Below are 19376 nucleotides of genomic sequence, written 5' to 3'. Positions count from 1 at the left end.
AGGCTGCAGAACCTTCATGCATCAATATCTTGACCCATAAAGGTTTGGCACTCCTGGTCACTACTGCCTCAGCTCTCTGGAGCACCAGCCAGTAGCACCATGAAGGCAGAAGGCATTTGTGCTAAACCATCATCACATCAAGTGGCAAGTGATCCTTTCAGTGCTGCTACCTTGCTGTAGAAGAAGTAGAAGCAGCAGTACTGAGTGTACCCTTTAAGTGCCAGTGCCTTCATGCAGAGGTGTTGGGCTACCCCACACTGCTTGTATGGCTTTGCCCACCCCACCCACAATCTCCCAACTCCTCCATACCTAATTTCCTCTCTTGCTCCCCACTTACCCAGTCACCCCTGGGCTCTACAACTTCCCATCCACCCACATGCAACTAGAATCACATGTAAGAAAGCTTGTTAAAAGCAGCCCATACCAAACCAGCACTCTGAGCCAGAGTTGTCAGTAGCAGCTTTCCCTACAGGCAAGAATGCTTTGAAAATGGTAAAAGGAGCAAATTTTCACTTTCACCCCTCACAACTGTCAGTTGTTTCAAGAACTGAAGAATAGAACCTATCATGGAGTATGATATTGAGCCAACAAGAAATCTTCAAGGTACTCTAGCCCTTGAAAGTATATCTGTTATATGAAAATGTAGAACAAACATTGCAGCATTCTGTATGCAGGCAGGAAGATAGAACACTAAGTTGTGGACATGGAAGAGAATTTTACTGGGTCCAATCCTCAATTAGCCCAATCCTGCACTTCTTAAAGCGAATTTTGCCTGAGTAAGGAGTGCAGGAACAGGATTTATGCATGTGCATTTTTTTGATTGATTATAAATTAATGGGGATAACAAGTTTTACTGTGGCATCGGTTTTATTAGTAGAATTAATTCTAACACAGTCTCATTAAGTCTAGCAGAGTAGGCAGAGGGAGACTTTTTTCTTATTTCACAGTAGGATCATGATTCAGTTCACTTTAAATAGAAAATAATTAATTGATAGTCTATAGTCTATTTCCCTTCCAAAAGTGAATATTATTGTACTGTGAAGATTCATAGATTCAAAGGCCAGAAGAGACTATTGTGATTATCTAGTCTAACTTCCTGTATAACATGCATGGGCCATAGAACTTTCCCAAAATAATTTGTAGAGCGGGTCTTATAGAAAAACATCCAATCTTAATTTAAAAATTGTCAGTGATGGAGAATCCACCCCAACCCTTGGTAAGTTGTTCCAATGGTTAATTATTCTTAATGTCAAAAATTTATAGACTAATTCAGACTGGAAAAATGCTATCTTCAACTTCTAGTTACTGGATCATGTTATACCTTTCTCTTAGACCGAAGAGTCCATTATCGTATTTATGTTCCTTTTGTAGATACCAATAGACTGTAATCAAGTCACCCCTTAACCTTCTCTTTGTAATTCTAAATAGATTGAGCTTCTCATGTTTATCACTATTAAGCATCAGGGGGTAGCCGTGTTAGTCTGTATCCACAAAAACAACAAGGAGTCCGGTGGCACATTAAATACTAACGGATTTGTTAGTCTTTAAGGTGCCACTGGACTCCTTGTTGTTACTATAAAGCATGTTTTCTAATCCTTTAAATCATTCTTGTGGCTTTTTACCCTTTCCAATTTATCAGCATCCTTCTTGAACCACCAAATCTTTTTCAGTCATTGCTTCCCAGGATAGAGTTCCCTACCATAGAAGTCTGGTCTACATTCTTTGATCCTAGATGTATATACATTTACATATAGCCATATTAAAAAGCATATTATTTGCTTGCGCCCCATTTACCAGGCAATCCAGATCACTCTGTATCAGTGACCTATCATCTTCATTATTTACCACTCCCTGAATTTGTGTCACCTGCAAACTTTACCAGTGACGATTTTGTGTTTTCTTCCAGGTAATTAATAAAAACATTAAATAGTATAAAACCAAGAACCAGTCCATGCGGGACCCCACTGGACACATGCCTGTGTGATGATGATGATTCTCTGTTTAGAATTAAATTTTGAGACCTATCAGCTAATCAGCATTTAATCCTTTTAATGTGTGCCATGTTAATTTTGTATCGTTCTAGTTTCTTTAATCAAAAGATCACATGGTACCAAGTCAAACACCTTACAGAAGCCTACATATATTATATCAACACTATTGTCTTCGCAAAAAGAAAGGGAGTACTTGTGGCACCTTAGAGACTAACAAATTTATTTGAGCATAAGCTTTCGTGAGCTACAGCTCACTTCATTGGATGCACTCCTTTTCTTTTTGCGAATACAGACTAACACGGCTGCTAATCTGAAACCTGTCACTATTGTCTTCATCAATCAAATTTATACATTTCATTAAAGATATCAAGTTAGTTTAATAGGATCTATTTTCCATTAACACATGCTGATTGGTATTAATTATGGAAATATAATTAATCCCATATCAGCTGCTTCATTATGTTGCTTGGGACTGATGTCAGAGTGATAAGCCTATAATTACCCAGGTCATCCTGTTTACCCTTTTTAAAAATTAGCACAATATTAGCTTTCTTCCAATATTCTAGAATTTCCCTAGTGTTCCAAGGAAGAGTAAAGAGAGATAATGGATTGAGGAATGTCTGAGAAGTCAGTATTTGTCAAAGCACATTTTATTAAGAACATAAGAATGGCTATACTGGGTCAGACCAAAGGTCCATCCAGCCCAGTATCCTCTCTGCCGACAGTGGCCAATACCTGGTGCCTCAGAGGGGGTGAACCTAACAGGTAATGCTCAAGTGATCTCTCTACTGCCATCCATCTCCACTCTCTGACAAACAGAGGCTACGGACACCATTCCTTACTCATCCTGACTAATAGCCATTAATGGTCTTAACCTCCATGAATTTATCTAGTTCTCTTTTAAACCCTGTTATAAGTCCTAGCCTTCACAACATCCTCAGGCAAGGAATTCCACAGGTTTATTGTGCAGTGTGTGAAGAAGAACTTCCTTTTATTTGTTTTAAACCTGCTGCCCATTAATTTCATTTGGTGGCCCCTAGTTCTTATATTATGGGAACAAGTAAATCACTTTTCCTTATTCACTTTCTCCACACCACTCATGATTTTATATACCCCTATCATATCCCCCTTAGTCTCCTCTTTTCCAAGATGAAAAATCCTAGTCTCTTTAATCTCTCTTCATATGGGACCCGTTCCAAACCCCTAATCATTTTATTAATAGTTAAACTGATTTTAAAAATACTAGAGAATTAACAACCCCAAGCATTCAAAAATCATGAGTCATTCCCCCCAAAAGCCATGAGATTGGCTTTAAAATCATGAGATGTACAAAAATAATAATGTTGGGGTTCTTCTTATTTGCCTTCTGGTTTTTTGAGCCTTAGAGTTTGCTCTTTTAAGCTTTTCTGCATAACCATGAGGACTAAAACATACTTATAAAAATATATAAGATGAGATCACCACATAATATCATGACTCCAGGAGCTGAGGGTTTAAGAAAATTATCAAATATTGCAATACATTTGATAAAATGACAAGAAATAGCAACACTGTTACAATTTAGCACTAGCTTAAAAGTGCAAAACAAAATGTACTGTTTCTAATAAAAACTCACAAGGTATAGTAGCCTAATTTCTTTTACTGGACTAACAGAAAGTATGTTTGCATGAATACAAACCTTTGAGCCAAAGAAGTGCTGGTATCTATCTCCAGATTCATGCACAAGTAGCTGTTCATATATAGACACATGTATATTAACAGCAAACATAGAAAAGCAGTGTTTTCTAGTGGTTAGAATAAGGAACCAGAAATCAGGATTCAGGGATTCCATCTCCAGCTCTGTGACCTCCCAGGGCTTGGTTTTCCTCATCTCTTAAATAGAGATGACAATACCCACCTCCATAGGGGTTTGAAGCTCAGTTAATGCACATAAGGCACTTTGGGATAGCAGGTGCTATAAGAAAAGGAGGACTTGTGCCACCTTAGAGACTACCACATTTATTTGAGCATAAGCTTTTGTGAACTACAGCTCACTTCATCGAAAGCTTATGCTCAAATAAATTTGTTAGTCTCTAAGGTGCCACAAGTCCTCCTTTTCTTTTTGCGAATACAGACTAACACAGCTGCTACTCTGAAACCTGTCAGGTGCTATAAGTGTAAGCTATTATGTGGTCACCATCAGTGACACCATGGGGTCTCCTTGGTAGCTGTATAATGCATGAACCAGGGCTAGCATGTGTCCAGATGCTATGGTACAGTGACAGCTGTAGTATGCATACTCTGACTGAACAGGGCTGCCCAGAGCACAAACAATGGGACTAGCTGTTTAGGCCCCAGCTTCCCATGCAAGCTCTGAAATTCTTGCTTTACCACCTCCTAGGAGGATGCACTCACCAGCACATTTCTCACTGCCTCCAACCACAGCAGGGGAGGTCACGGTCCACTGCCTGAACTTCAAGGACTCTAGGTCCTGCAGACTGACCTCACTCAACAAAACCATCCTCCTCCCTTCAGGACTCTCCCTGATTTTACAGTGTTCACCTAAGGCCTTCAGCGCAAGAATGCCTCAGCCACCATCTTGGACTTGGGTAGCTGTAAGACCTTTACTTAACAGGCCATCTTGAATTTGGGCGGGAAGGAGTTTAGCGTAAGCCGCCATCTTGGATTTGGGCAGCTGCAATACCTTAATTTAACACGCCATTATGGATTTGGGCGGAAAGGATTTAAAGTTGGTCGCCATCTTGGATTTAGGCACCAAGCACATCCACAGAAGTTAATGGGTATTTTTTTCGCGGGGGAGGGAGGGGGGGATTTTTTTTTTTTTTTTTTTTTTACTTATGCCCGAAGCAAAAATGGCCGCCAAAGTTCCGGCGCTGTTTGCGTATCGACACTCTAGCGCGCGGTGGCCAATCTCCGCTGTGATCGCGGAGGGCGCTCGGGTCCCACGACTCTATGGTGTGGCGCCTCGCGGCCGGATTCGGGAAGAAAAGTGAGCGGCGAGTCCCGTTCGATGCGCGTCCGCGTGGGGCTGCGCTGCTGCGGGAAGGAACCGGTCAGTGGCGGTGCTGCTTCCCCTCCCAGCGTGCGGGGGGAGGGGAGTGAGGCGGGCTGCACGGGGGGCGGGGCTGGGATGTGGGGGGCTAGTACAGTGTGGGGGGCTGGTATTGCGGGAGGAGCCGGCTGCAGGCGGTTGGGGTGCCAAGATTTCGGGCGGGTTGCTGGGACTTCGGGGGCATGGGGAGGGATGTGGCTTCATGGGAGGAGAGGCGGTGGGGAAACTCCAGTGTCTGATTAATGCATCAGAGGGGAGCTCAGTCCAAGCACATCTTCCCTTTTATTCTTGTTGAGGAAACGAGGAGGCTGGGGCGAGGAGCAGGTATTAATAACCAACTGATTGTTGAAAAAACGACAGTGTGCCCGGAATAATAGGATGGGGAAAGGAATCATGTGGCACCCCCGCTATTTTCCTCTGTTAGAATTATAGAGCAAGCACAAAACAGTGAATCCTCTGCAGTTCTAGACCAGAAATATTTCCCACCTCGTATCAGCAGGGAAAGATGAAGAGCTTGCTTTGGGTCATGTTGCGTTTCAGTTGACAGCTGGACGTTTTCCAGGAGATGTTAGACTGGGGTCAGATTTGATTGGAGGGAGACCGATCAAGAGCAGAGAGGTAAAATGGGATGAATGATTCTGTGTTAGCAGATCTTAATGTAGGATCCTGACTCAGCTTTGGCTGTTTCACTGTCAGGTTCCTATGCACCTGCTGCTAGGAAGTATTAGCATCACGCCCAGGAAATGTTTTCATTTAAATTTAAAAAAAAAATCATTTATATATTTGTTTCGGTTTTATAATTTTTTTAAACTAAACTTTGTGTCTAAAGTGCCCAACAGTTAAAAGTGTGTGCATGCTTCATGCAATATCCCAGAACAACAGGATGAGTAAGGAATCAAGATATGGCCATTTCTGTCTTTTCAGAACCTGGATGTGCATGAGCCTGTCTGGCTTTGTTTGCTTCCTAATGTTGATTTAAAGCACTGTTGAGTGTGTTTTAAGGGATGTAGAATCCTGTGGTCTAGGTAGATAACATCCACTGAAAGCCAAATTGCCGCTAACTGATGCTGCAGACATAGAAATTGTTAGTTCAGTAATGTAATAATGATACCTATAAGGTCTGATTCTGAGAGGTGCTGAGCAGCCACAACTCCACTGAACTCAATAAGAATTGTAAGTGCTCAGGACCTCCCAGGATAAAAGAACCATATAATGCTTTTCAAGCCAATGATCCCAAAGCACTATACAAATAAAAAGTCTCAACACACTTATGGGGAAGGTCAGTATTATTTCCGAGTTGGATAAACGGAAAGGTTAAGCGGCTTGCCAAAACTCTCTCAGTGACTGAATGGCGGAACCAGAAATACAACCCAGGAGTCCTGACAGCCTCCGGCTCTAACCATTAGATGTACTGCCTCCACATGGTACTGCATTATGTCATGCCGTGTCAGCTTTGCAGTGACAGCTAGAGCTCCTTCATCTGACAAAGGGTGGGAATGCAGTAAGTCTTTAAGGCCACTTAAAGTAAGAAAAGTGTTGATTTATATAGTACTAGATTTGCTTGTAATTGCCTTAAGGCTTTAGTCTGTTTCTCCAAATAATCGTAGAATCATAGGACTGGAAGGAACCTCGAGAGGTCATCTAGTCCAGTCCCCTGCACTCAAGGCAGAACTAGTATTCTCTAGACCATCCCTGACAGGTGTTTGTCCAACCTGCTCTTAAAAATCCCCAATGATGGAGAGTCCACAAGCTCCCTAGGCAATTTATTTCAGTGCTTAACCACTCTGACAGTTAGGAAGTTTTTCCTAATGTCCAGCCTAAACCTCCCTTGCTGCAATTTAAGCCCATTGCTTCTTGTCCTATCATCAGAGGTTAAGAAGAAAAATTTTTCTTCCTCCTCCTTGTAACAACCTTTTATGTACTTGAAAACTGTTATCATGTCCCCTCTCAGTCTCCCCTCTCCAGACTAAACAAACCCAATTTTTTCAATCTTCCCTCATAGGTCATGTTTTCTAGACCTTTAATCGTTTTTGTTGCTCTTCTCTGGACTTCCTTCAGTTTGTCCACATCTTTCCTGAAATATGGTGCTCAGAACTGGACACAATACTCCAGTTGAGGTCTAATCAGTGTGGAGTAGAGCAGAAGAATTACTTCTCATGTCTTGCTTACAATACTCCCGCTAATACATCCCAGAATGATGTTTGTCTTTTTTGCAACGTTGTTACACTGTTGACTCATATTTAGCTTGTGATCCACTATGACCCCCAGATCCCTTTCCACAGTACTCCTTCCTAGGCAATCGTTTCCCATTTTGTATGTGTGCAACTGACTTTTCCTTCCTAAGTGGAGTACTTCGCATTTGTCCATATTGAATTTCATCCTATTTACTTCAGACCTTTTCTCCAGTTTGTCCAGATAATTTTGAATTTTAATCCTATCCTCTAAAGCACTTGCAACCCCTTCTAGCTTGGTATTGTCCACAAGGTTTTGACACAAACCAACCAAATAGAGGAAATTCACAGTTAATGCTGGTATATCATTCACAGCCTGCTCTGCTGGACCTACTAAAATGTTGTGGCATACACGGTAAGAATAAAAATGTCATCTCATCCCCCCCTTCCGTGGGTTGTGGCTGCCTAGTCATCACCATAATGAAGAACAGTTTGAAAACGTATTGTCATTTCCCCCAGTCCCTCTCCCCCCTCAACTAGTTCTCCACTAGAAGAGAAGTTTTAAACCTTCTGGAAAGCTATCCCCATTGTTGTCTCCTCCTCAGTGGTGGTAATCCATCCTGACCAAATCAGTCCTGCCCTCACACATGTCCTGCTGGAGACCTAATATAAATCCTTTTATATGCTTGTGCTGAAGTCACCATAGGTAGAACAGAGTGTTTGTTGGAAGCCACAATTGCTCAAAGATTAAAATAATTTCTTGCCATGATTATTCGATGAATATGATTTATCTAGTCTTAATGTTTATAATTAGTGCCTCTTTTCTCTTCTAATTCCCACCATCTTTCTCAATGTGTGTTGGGCCTATCCTCTGGTTGAGGAGGACTGCATATGGCTGTCTACAATACCACTCAGTTACATTCCTGAGTTTGCTGTAGGTATAGTTCAGTGCCTTGTGAAGTGCTTCTTCCTGTTTGGGCTGATCCTGCAGCGCTCCCAACCCTGAAGTGAGGGACTGAGTCGTGAAATCCTGTATTCTGTGTTGTAGTGTGCTGCCTAGCCCTGCTTTGGCTGACAGGCTGACCCATTATTGTTGCCCTTTCCTGTTAGCTGAAGAAATGCTTTGTACAAGAATTTACCACTCTCTTTCTATTGCTTTTCTTTTCTCCTTAGTTCACAATTGTTAGCTGATGCAATGCTAATTTTATTTTGACAGCCAGTTTTGGAAACTCTTCCAAGGATATTGCTTATGCTAGGAATGAAGGGAACCTTAAAGAAAGAATGAGACATTTCTTACAGGGTTCAAATCTTTGTTAGTCTTGTTTTGCAGGTCTCCATGGTGATTATTGTACAGTGTCATAAATGTGCATGGTATTTTACATGTAAGTAGAACACCATATCCCTGCGCTGGATAGATTACAATCGAGATGGACATGACTGAAGGTTGTTTACAAATATTGGGGCATAGAAAGGAAGGACAAAGGGTAAAGCAATAACTTGTAAGTTCTTACTCCTTTTCATTCTCCAGCTAGGTTTCATGAGTGTTACTAGGCTACAGGGAATTTTTCCTGAAGATGTACATGTTGCTTGAAAACCACACAAGTTCCATTCTTCATTTGAAGAGATCACCTGGCATCAGATCTTGGTCTCTCTTTGTTGGTAAGACACTGATGATTCTTCCCCATACATGAAGAGATGAATGAGTAACTTGGACCTGCTTTTCCCAGGCTTGTATTTTTATGCCAGCCACAAATAGTACGTATAGGACTAAATCCATTTAAATGCATGTTTTAAGGAAAGGTTACAAATGTTTCCTGAGAGAAACCCTATTAAGATGACTTTTAAGATTTCTGGGAAGTATTATTTGGGAAGGTGAAATCACTTCAACTTCAGTCTCCACTGACATTTATGGATAGCATGAAGACACAGCTGACTATCAATAAACCCTTGGGGAGAAATCCTGGGACCACAGAAGTCAGCAGCAAAACTCCCATTCACTTAAATGGGCCCAGGATTTCACCTCTGGCATTTATATAGCATTTCTTGTCTTAAGGGCACTGTGTAGACGTAAAGTATGAAGCCTCACAGCGCCTCCTGCAAGTTAGGTATGGTGCTTCTATCTCTGTTTTACACATGGGGAAACAGAATCAAAGAGGGGTAAGGCTACACTGAGAATTGGTGGTAGAACTCAGGAGATCCTGGTTCCCAATCCTATTTCCCAGTCAACTAGACCATACTGTCTTTTAATACTGTAAACAAATTTTGTCAAACTGGCAGCCTGGGTTCACATTCTAATTGAAGCAAGGCATTCCAATGCATGAGGTATTGTCCAACAATTGTTTCTTGGATATGTGACAGCACTTGGCAGCTTTTATGACACAGGTGTACGCCAATAGTGCATGCATAGGTTTCTGTTGGTCCCACAGAGCACGGTAGGCTATCTTGCAGCTAAGAATAGCCTTTTTAATATGTATGTCCTCAGTACTCAAAGTAGTGCTGTCCTTGCAGGGGAAGTGAGATTTAATGGTTAGACTTGCTGGGAGTTGGAGCTTCTGGTTTTGTTCCTGATTCGGTCACTCTCTTCCTGGCTGACCTTAGGCAAGCCACTTTTTCCTATCCGTACCTCAGTTTCCCCATTTTAAAAATATGATATAATTACATGAAAGAGAGAGAATTATATTTTATTTAATATGAAATGCTTTATTTGTTCTCTGCACTGAGAGAGAGTAACAATCCAAAGGAACAACAAAGCTGCAATCAAAGCTAGCTCTTCTTTCCATGAGAATTAATGGATATAACTTGGGTGCATGTATGTGTGTGTATTAAATAAAGGAATTTTTAGATATCTCAAATTACATGTTTAAATCATACCTGTCCCCTCTTTCCAGGAATATCTTCCATAGGTCTGGCTGCTGCTTATTACAGTGAAGGTAATGTCCATTTACTTTATGGAGAGTTTTATTCTTTCCTTTTGGAATTTTCTTTCACATGATGATTTTCTCCCCTAGCTTCCACCTGATCCCCCTTAATATCTTGTACTTTTTTTTTTTAACTTATAAAGTGCCTATCATAAACTCTTGGAGCTGGTACAAATCTTAAAACTTAGCAGGATCCCATTGCCTTCCCCAGACTTACCCCATGATCTTCTATTTTTCTCCCTCTTTAGTTATTTCCGCAGCTCTTTTCCAGCCTTGCTTTCCTACATCCCCAAAGTATTTATAACAATGATACTTAGCACTCTGTAATGCTTTATGTTTCAATGCATTTAAAAACCTTAGATAGTAGGTTCTTTTAACTCCACAGGGAGGGTAGATATTGTTAAAATTCTGCCAGCAAACTGAAGAATGTACCATGCCTCTGATGGAAGTACTTCTCTCTGGATGCTATTAAGTCACTCCTGCCAGAGAGAACTAATCCTTGGGGCTCATCAAAAATTTGCTCTTTATTTTTATCTGTTCTTTTGGGAATGGATCAGATTGCACCAAATGCTTCCCCCCCGCTCCCATTATAAATAAATAAATAAGCTGCATAGCATCCTATAAGCCTCCCTCTTTGTTTCAAATGACACAACTGGAACAGTGCGTTACACTACCAATATAGTCAGTATATTTTTCCAGGACAAAATACAGTGAAACCTATATGAGGCGCCACCTGTAAAAGACAATATCTTTTCTTAAGAGACTGTGCTGGAGTATCCCCAAACGTACTGAGAGCCCAGTTCTGCTCCATCTTTAGTAAAAGACCTTTGTCAAGCAATTGATTGTTAGTCCTGGAGCAGTCACTAAAGACAGATTGCACAATGTAAACATTTCCAGCATGTGACATTTTATATATGTGTTTGCCAAGATGTGCTGACTGCTTCCCTTGTTGGTCTGAAGAAACATGTTTGTTTCAATAAATTAATATCCCCCGTCTCTCACCCTTGTTCTCTGCAGCACAAAGGGGGTTTATCATATGGGTTATCACAGGCTAAGGAGGAATGTGTTTATTGGAGCCCCTTGTTAAAGTATTTCAATATCTCAAGTTCTCAGGAAAAAAAATCATATCCACAACAGAACTATGTACAATTCTGCCAGCAACAAATATGTTGTTCATTCTGTATTGTACTGGTTCCAGTGTTTTTAAAACAACAACAAAAAACTTTCTACAATGGAATAACTTCTGCTTTTTTTGATCCTGGAAAAACACTATTAAAATACTATATCTTGCTGTTGAAGAAGAAAACATCTGTCATGAAAGGCACATTTCTTTCTTATTTGCTCCCAGAGTGGGTGTGTCATCTTTATTACTATCTTTTGCTTGCTATTCAAACAATGTATTTAATACTGTGTATCTTGTATTGATCAGACAGCTTGGGATGGAAACTCTTCTATATAGCTGGGTGTCTCTTTGTGGCTGCACAGAATCTGGAGGAGTGGGAGGTAAGACACATGCTGTGAACTCAGAAGACAGGAAGTGGATTGTTCTGGCTTCAAGTATTTGTCAGCTGTCAAATTCAGCAGCCAGATAATCACTAATATTGTGTAATCCTAGTAAACAAGTTACGCTGGCAGACACTGTTGAGAAATGTAGCCATATTGGTAACTTAGAGTAAATGTTAACTGTGAGGGTAATTTTTATACTGATAATACAGGAAACGTTGTTAAAGATGAATTGGTGTTTAAATACAAGACTTGGCCAGACATATCTGTCGTATTTTTAATGTTTTGTGTAGAATATTTTTGCAATTATAAGCTGAAATATTTGCAACATGTGATTTTCAGCTAAGAGAACAGGAGTAGCACATGAAGTTACTAGTGTAAGTTTCCCGCACATGCTGTCCCTGCTAGTTGGTAGGCCCCCCATGTCACTATAGGACAGATCTACCTCCAGTCCCACTCAATATTTCCCCACTCTCAGAAGAGTGCTATTTGTGATTTTTCTTTTAATGATGTTAACAACTGTCCATCAGAAACTGGACTGAGGTTACCAACTCATTTCACAAGCAGTTGGAAGATTGTCATTTTACTAACCCATGCTGTACTTGAATAAATGACCCAGATGCGAAAGATGCCCTGTTCCATTACCGGTCCCTGGAACCATCTAATCCTTGGGATGTTTTCTTTTTAACGTAAACATCACCATATCGTGTAAGTCTAAAAATTTGCCCAGTTGGTAACTGTCACTGTTATTAATGAAAGGAGTAGGTAGATTTTATGTTCACAGTAGCCTGGGGGTTGTGGGACAACCACACACACACACACTTAAAGAGCAAGTTTCAGTTTCTGTAAGGTGTGACATCTTGTCTTAAGGCCAGGGACAGTTTACAGTTAAAGGAGAATAAAACCACTTAAATCCTGTCCTGGAAAGAGTGTGTGAGATTCAGACAAGTCTGGGTTTGAGGGGAAGCAAAGAACAAAATTTTGACCCCATAATCCAGTAATGGGACAGGAGTGAGTAAAAGTAAAACTATTAAGTTCATATTGCTATGATAACAGAAACTAACTGTTACAGGTGAGTAGTGAGATGTTTATTTCTTTGGAGGTTATAAATGCCACCTTCCAACTTAAAAGAAAAGGATACAATTGATGCTGTGTTGCAATTTTACAGGAAGCTGTATTTGACAAGGACAAGGGAAAGGTCTTCCTTAAAACATTCAACCTTTACAAAAAAATATTGACCCTCTCAAAAGCAGGCCATGAACAAGGTAAGAAAGTAGGTGTTTCTGTAGGTACCAAGTGTTACTCCTGGGGGAATTCTGCACCAAAAAATTAAAAATTCTGTGCACGATATTTTAAAATTCTGCATATTTTATTTGTCAAAAGTAACACAATATAATCACACTAGTTTCAATTATTTTTGGTCATTTATTTCAAAATACCTGTCAGCAAGTATGTCTGTAACAATACAGACAACAAAAAAGATTCAGGAAATGTTTTTTGACAAATAGATTCCTTACTAGGAATATTAATACAGAACTCTGAGTAAAAATTCATTTAAACTACAATACAGAACCGTATTTCCCACACCCTCAGAAGCAGTGTGAAGGCTTGGGGGGAGTCAGGGGTAACTGAGGAGCTGAGGGAGAGGGAAGTAAATTGCTGGGAAGGAGCATGGCTGTGAACTTGGAGGGTTGTTGGGTATGGGTGGGAAAAGTATGGAACAGGTTTTTTTGGGATGTGGGAAGGGATTGTTAGGGAGCTTCCCCCATGCAGACCCTGGCTGACCCCTGGCCTCTCCCATTCAGTTAGGCACATCTGCCCCTGTCTCCATCTGTTCTTGCACTCCCATGTGTCCCTCCGCCCCCACTCAGACACCTACTCCCCCCATCTCCATGTGTCCCTGCACCCATCCCTGTGTCCCTGTACCTCCTTCCCCTGTCCCCATGTGTCTCTGTGCCCCCACTCAGCTACCCTCTGTCCCTATGTAGCTCTGTACCCCGTCCCGCATCACCATGTGGCCCTGCATCTCCCTCTCCCTGGTGGCCCTGTGCCTCCACTCCCATTCAGCCCCTGCTCTGGTCTGTCCTCCCCCACTAGCCCTTGTGAGCCCCTGTCTGACCCCCCCAGCACCCCATGCTGTCTGTCTCCCCATAAACTCTGTCTTCTGAGCTGGCCTGACAAAGGCAGGCTCTTTCTCTTCCCTCGCTGGCTGGGGGCTGCTGTTTTTTTGTATCTCCACAGCGCCCTCTGGTAGGCAAAAGATGGAATTGCAGACGTTATTTTCTGCTGGGAGCTGCTGCTGTTCTTGCGCATTGTGCTGCTTTCACTGAAGCTCTAGAAGCTGCTCTTGAATAGCACAAAGAGGAGGGGAAACTTGATTCACTTTGTGATGTACACATGGGAGCTGGTATTGGGGAGAGTACCAGGATGATGACAGTGTTGAAAAGCAGCACCTCAGAAGCAACAGAAGTTGTGGGTGACCTTCGTGTTATCTGAAAATTTGGTTTTGGTAACTCTATACATCAGAAATAAAAATGAGAAACTGGGACAGGATCAGTTCTCTTGCTGCCATGCTAGAGAAATGGGTGCTGTTTGTGGAACTCTTCCTTAAGTGGGATATGCAGTGAAAGCAGCATGTTCAGCTTTATGTTACATGAGCATCTGGGGTTTCTTGTCAGAAGGAGGAATCCCAAGGGAGTTTCTGCCTGTCAGGGACCTGGAGGATGAGAATTAGAAATAAATATATTCACAAACATGGTGACTGATTTTTTTTTCTTTTATACAGCTCTAGAGACTCGTGTACAGTGGTGAGGAGCATAGTATAAATCAGTGAATGACTAGAATAGAAGTATTATCAGTGGAGAATTCCTGCTCACAGCCTCTGTCATAGCTATAGCTAACAGGCTTCTCTTTTTCCTGTTGCATTGTGCACTCCCATGTTGGTTTGTTACTCTGCAAGATGGTCTCTTAACCCTTGATACAAGTCCCCCACCAGGCTGAGTTTAATTCTAGATCGAGCTAAAGTAGTGCACGCTGCAGCAAAAAGAAGTGTTGATAATGGTATGGCTGGGCTTGGGGAACAGCAATTAAAAAACAAAATCCCTCAGACTATTCTGAGAACACACCATGCAAAATCCTAATGTCTGTTTTTAAAAATGTGAATTTATCCAGGAAGGCTCAGTTTAAGTGTTGCATCTGGTTTCCACTGAGCTTCCTGCATCTGATTCAATTACATAGCTGCAGTGACAGTAGTCAAACCCAGGTTAAGTGATTTGCTTGAGGTCACAGAGAGCCTTGGCTATATTGGAACTAGAACCAGGATATTCTTGGCTTCCAAACATCTGCTCTCCTTGCTTGACTAAATCAAACTGCTTCCTAATATGTTTAAATAGTTGGGAGCTTTTAGTGGCTTGAAAGCATTTAGAACCTCCTTAAATACTATGATGAAACTTCAAACAGTCTTTGGGGGAGGGGGAGGGAAGGAGTGAGTGTTAATGTTCATGAACTTCCCCTTTTTTGTGTCCTGAACAATAAGCGAATGTTTTCTTGAGAGTAGGCATTTGTACCAGAAACAGAGAGCAAATGCTAATTAACATGGAGACCCAGAAGCCAGGAGATGCTCTGAAAGTGACTGATCTGAATGGTGAATTTTACAACACCTGCTCAGTCTCAATACATTTAACAGCTCTTAACTACCTGATACAGAAAACAGTTCGAACTGTCTTTAATGAAAGAGGGAAAAACAGCAGGAAAGCATAAGTAATAAATGGATGATTGTCAATATTTGGGCAGCTGTACCAGTTCATTAGAGCAAACTATACCAGTTGGTGCATTCTGCTTTGCATCCAGATCCAGGTTTGTTTGCCCTCACCACAGTTGGTGGTGTTTGGGATCCCAGAACTGTGGCATAGAGCACACCCAGTGGAGTGGGAGGATGGCAGCAGTACTGAAGCTTTGCACAGAGGCTCATTATTATTAAAGCAGGGAGAGGGAGCTTAGAGTCCCAGTCACATAAATTAGAAGTGGCAATGTTGGGAATGGTTGTAATTGATGTTCTTCCCCTGCTTTTGCTAACAGTGGTGGCTTCGCTGCATGAGATTCGAGATGTGAACGTGGAAGAGGAGAAAGTGCGTTACTTTGGGAAGGGTTACCTGGTAGTGCTTCGATTTGTCACTGGATTTTCCCACCCCCTGACCCAGGGCGCAGTGATGGGCTGTAGAAGGTATGAGCTATTCTTTTCGATTATGAGTGTGTGTATATAAGAGGAGTAGGTGTTAACTATAGGGCCAATGGCTGGATTATAGAAGGCTGTTGAGAGAATTGTCCAAGCTCTGTTGGTAGTCTTATTTAATCTAGTTTTAGGATTATTCAAATTATGCTTTTCAAATTCTGACTGATTTGAGTCTCAGGCATTTGAGAATAAGAGCAATTGTGTAATGAAATCTACAATATTAGACATTTTAGGCCTCATAGTTTTTTTGATTACTTGTAGTTCAATCAAAAGGAAAAGAGGCCCCTTGATTATTGCTGTTGTTTATACTGAGGACCCATTGTGATGGGCATTGTACAGACACATCATAAAAAGACAGTCCCTGTTCCAAATTGCTCACAGTTTTAGTATAAACAAGATAAAACAAAAAGACGAGAACACAAGTTGGCAATGAGATTTGTAAGTGTAACAAGCAGTTGTCACAGCCATTGTTGAGTGTTTTGTAGGCCTCACAGCAGAGGTGAATTTTAAGGAGAGAATAGACAGGCTTCCATCTTGCTGTTTCTATGATGATATTTTTATAGCTATTATTTTCTCTCTCCAGAAGGAAACACATGTATACAGGTCTCCCTCCCGCTTTGCTTGTCAGAAGCATGTGGTGTCTTGAGATAGGTTGAGAGAGATAATGAACATTACAAAATGTTTAAGGGCTTTAGATAAACCATTTAAGAGTAATTGACTTAATGGGAGACCTTAAAATCTTGCATCATATCTTAGTAGCAGTAACTTTATCAGATACTTCTGTGTGGCAGGAAGTGTGTTGAAAGCTAAATAGATCAGTCAACTTCAAGTGCATTTATACTCCCTAAAAGTGCTGCTCCCTATGTGTCTTCAAGTTAGAACAGTGTTTTTGCTTACCCCATTCTTTCTCTTTCTGTTAGCAATGCTGAAGTAGTGCAGCTATGAGAGAGTGAGGCAGATTATCTTCTGCCTCGTGCATAATAAGTACAATTATTAACTAACTAAGGAATCTTTATTACTAGTGATAAAAAGCAGAAAGAATTCCACAGGTTCTTTAGCTTTCAAGGGAATGTAAAGCAGGCGCTGTTTAGAAAATATTCTGACTTGTGAATGGAAACCTCATCTTGTCTGAAAGTCATTGGGAGACTGGAACTCATGAAGTTCCACTTTAGTCACTTTTCTGATTATAATGGCAGTTTGGAAAAGTTGCACACAGCTTATGAATCTGGACAGGCCCTATGCAAGTTGCTAACCATAGTCTTATTCCACCTATTGACGACTGGGCCTTCAGATATATATGTGTTCAGCATTGAGTGTGTTTGCTCTGGCTCATCAGCCCCACACCTCCATTAATTCGGACGTCATTCATTCCTTTCCATAGTGACGTGGAAGCAGTTGCCAAGCTCATTACCAGGTTTCTGGAACTGAACAAAGTAGAGAACCATCAAGATCTGTCGCAGAGCAGTGAAACGGATGCCAGTGATGCAGACGAACCCAAAGACGAGTATGAACAGTAATAATGAAATTAAAAAAGCTGAGCCCTCTGAATGCTTGGAAGCTGTATAGGCTGCATTGCATCTAAGAAGTCCCCTCATGATTTGGTGGCTTGGTGTCTTCCTTATGTGTGAGAATTCCTCTGCCTCGATAGCTGCAAAAATCCGAGTTGGAGTGCCTGCTGATGCCGAATTGCTTTAAATTCCTGCATCCCCATAAACTGTTCTTCAGCTGGAAGCTTCAGTATGGATTTGTTCATACGTGGCTTGCATAGACTCCAAAGCAAATACTATTTTATCTGTTACTTTGCCTTATAGTTTGTAGGTGTTGACAATGCTGGCTTTGGAACTTTGTCAGCTCCTCGTAATTAACCGAGGAAAAATTATGTACTTACGAATTGGTTTGAACTAGTTGATTGCATTCCACAGTTATTAAGGTGATAGTCACACATTTAAACTTCTGGTTGCTGTAAATATTCATTGCAGGTAGAGTGTATCTGGATTTAGGAAGACTGAATTAGTGACTTTACATTATAATTTTAGATTCTGTTACTCTTGTTTAAAGGAAAACTCCAATGTGGTACGGATATTTAAATCCTGTAATTAAATTCAAAAAGAGTTAATCACTTAAAAAATTGCTTTTAAACATATTAAAATAGTAAATAATCAAAAAGATAGCCACTATCTTGGCAGCTTTAATGACGCCAAGTACGCTAGGACTGAAAAAGTTACTTACAATTAGAAACCAACAGAAATAAAAAAATTTGAAAGTGGCGGTCCAGAATTTCAGATATAAAATTGGTCTATTTCGTATGTGGCTTATTCCTCCTAGATCAGCAAAGAGGGATGATTCTTTTTAAATAAAATATAATAGCACTTGCTTTGCAATCGCTTTGAAATGTTTTAATTTCCTATGCTGCTGTTTTAGGGATGGGCATTGTCTCCAAATAAAACAGTAGTAAACATGGGACCCTTGAGTCAGGCTGCTTTACATATTTATTTTTTAAAAGTCTGCTACTGCAGGGCAAGTCCACCAAGTTTTTTTTTTTCTTCAAGTGCCAACCACTAAAATAAAGCTTCATCCTAGCTCTATCAATGTTCCCCATTTTAAAAGTCTTTGATGCATTAGATAAGATCTTTGTAGCATTGGATACTCTCTGTTAAGAAGGATGGGACAGCTAGAAATGTCAGTGCTTTGTGACCAAACCTTGCCCCCAAATATGTTGTGATTGTTTTCCTCTTTTCTAAGATTTTTCCCATGTGGTAAAATATATATTTTTTTGATACATGGTTCTTGCTTTTTTTTTTTTTAAGAGTAGATTTTGGACAAGTTACCTCTGCCTTGATCAGAAAGTTATATCTAGAGCTCAAACTCCATTCGTTGTGACTATACCAAACTGTCATTAGTGAGAAGGAAACAAAGGTGAATGTATTGGGCCAAACTAACTTCAACGTGATAAAATTGCTTGTATCATAATCTGCCCTTTTTTGTTTAGGAGATGCACAAAAGCATCAAGCCTTGAATATCCCAGCATTCAAACTGGAAGGTGCACTAAACAGGAAGGAGGAGGTGTAAGATTAAAAATGTTAGCTTTAAACCAGATTGACATGATATGTTCAGTATAAAGGATAATTGTAAGTAAGTTCAAATCAAATAGTTAAACCAAGGTGAAAAAGTAATGTATTCAAGTGGCATTATTTGGTATAGATTATTTAGGAAACGTCTTTAGCAGTTTGATATTATAGTTACTGGAATTTAACTTTTTAATTAGGATTACAGTCCACTGCTTGATACGTGTTACCTATTAGTATTTCACAGACTGGTATTAGGGTTGATGGTGGTTTGAGTCAGCAGAAGGAGATCTGAAAGGCACACTCGGAATAAAGCCAGGCTTGATGCTGACTTTCTTGGCAGTAAGTGTTACAGCAGCAGTCTGTGAGGGAGTTGCATATCTGTGCCTGCACTTCTGTTTTGAGGTTTCTTCCCAATTTTAGGGAATAGAGGCAGGCAGGGTGG

At 40.7% G+C, this 19376-nt stretch overlaps 3 protein-coding genes across 6 annotated transcripts in view; 1 reads left to right on the top strand and 2 right to left on the bottom strand.

Annotated features, from left to right (window-relative positions):
- Positions 1 to 4653, bottom strand: part of NARF (nuclear prelamin A recognition factor) — a 48763-nt gene extending 44110 nt beyond the window's left edge. Inside the window, exons 1-2 of one of the 2 annotated variants that reach the window (XM_043497415.1) lie at positions 4533 to 4592; positions 3670 to 3720 (exon numbers count right to left, since the gene is read on the bottom strand). The gene's annotated coding sequence lies outside the window, so the exon portion shown is untranslated. Of the gene's footprint in view, positions 1 to 3669; positions 3721 to 4532 lie in introns of both variants that reach the window. The other variant, XM_043497414.1, reaches the window with a different exon arrangement.
- A 174-nt stretch (positions 4654 to 4827) lies between these two features.
- LOC119842829 (cytochrome b-245 chaperone 1) lies at positions 4828 to 18641 on the top strand. 3 transcript variants are annotated; one of them, XM_038371503.2, is made up of 7 exons: positions 4885 to 5043; positions 8743 to 8873; positions 10103 to 10144; positions 11562 to 11635; positions 12804 to 12900; positions 15713 to 15857; positions 17248 to 18641. In XM_038371503.2, the coding sequence occupies exons 2-7, from the start codon at positions 8789 to 8791 to the stop codon at positions 17381 to 17383; spliced, it is 579 nt and encodes a 192-aa protein (XP_038227431.1). In that variant the 5' UTR covers positions 4885 to 5043; positions 8743 to 8788; the 3' UTR covers positions 17384 to 18641. The 3 variants fall into 3 exon arrangements, with proteins under 3 accessions (XP_038227430.1, XP_038227431.1, XP_043353360.1); XM_038371502.2 differs by lacking the exon at positions 8743 to 8873 and having other exon boundaries at positions 4828 to 5043; XM_043497425.1 differs by lacking the exon at positions 10103 to 10144.
- HEXD (hexosaminidase D) overlaps positions 13743 to 19376 on the bottom strand; it is a 28487-nt gene continuing 22853 nt past the window's right edge. Inside the window, exon 13 of the mRNA XM_043497410.1 lies at positions 13743 to 14351. Within this exon, the coding sequence (XP_043353345.1) occupies positions 14285 to 14351 (67 nt within the window). The 3' untranslated portion in view covers positions 13743 to 14284. The remainder of the gene's footprint in view (positions 14352 to 19376) is intronic.

Source organism: Dermochelys coriacea, chromosome 14, assembly GCF_009764565.3.
Source record: "Dermochelys coriacea isolate rDerCor1 chromosome 14, rDerCor1.pri.v4, whole genome shotgun sequence".
In the NCBI taxonomy this organism is placed as follows: Eukaryota; Metazoa; Chordata; order Testudines; family Dermochelyidae; genus Dermochelys; species Dermochelys coriacea.
This window is presented reverse-complemented; position numbering and strand designations above follow the sequence as displayed.

Bases quoted from the DNA above. Each gene is read 5' to 3' on its own strand.
- LOC119842829 (XM_038371502.2), top strand. From the start codon at position 4,944: ATGGTGTGGCGCCTCGCGGCCGGATTCGGGAAGAAAAGTGAGCGGCGA. The intron at 12,901-15,712 runs GTAAGAAAGTAG...TTTTGCTAACAG, and splicing joins AAAAGCAGGCCATGAACAAG to TGGTGGCTTCGCTGCATGAG. The intron at 15,858-17,247 runs GTATGAGCTATT...TCCTTTCCATAG, and splicing joins GCAGTGATGGGCTGTAGAAG to TGACGTGGAAGCAGTTGCCA.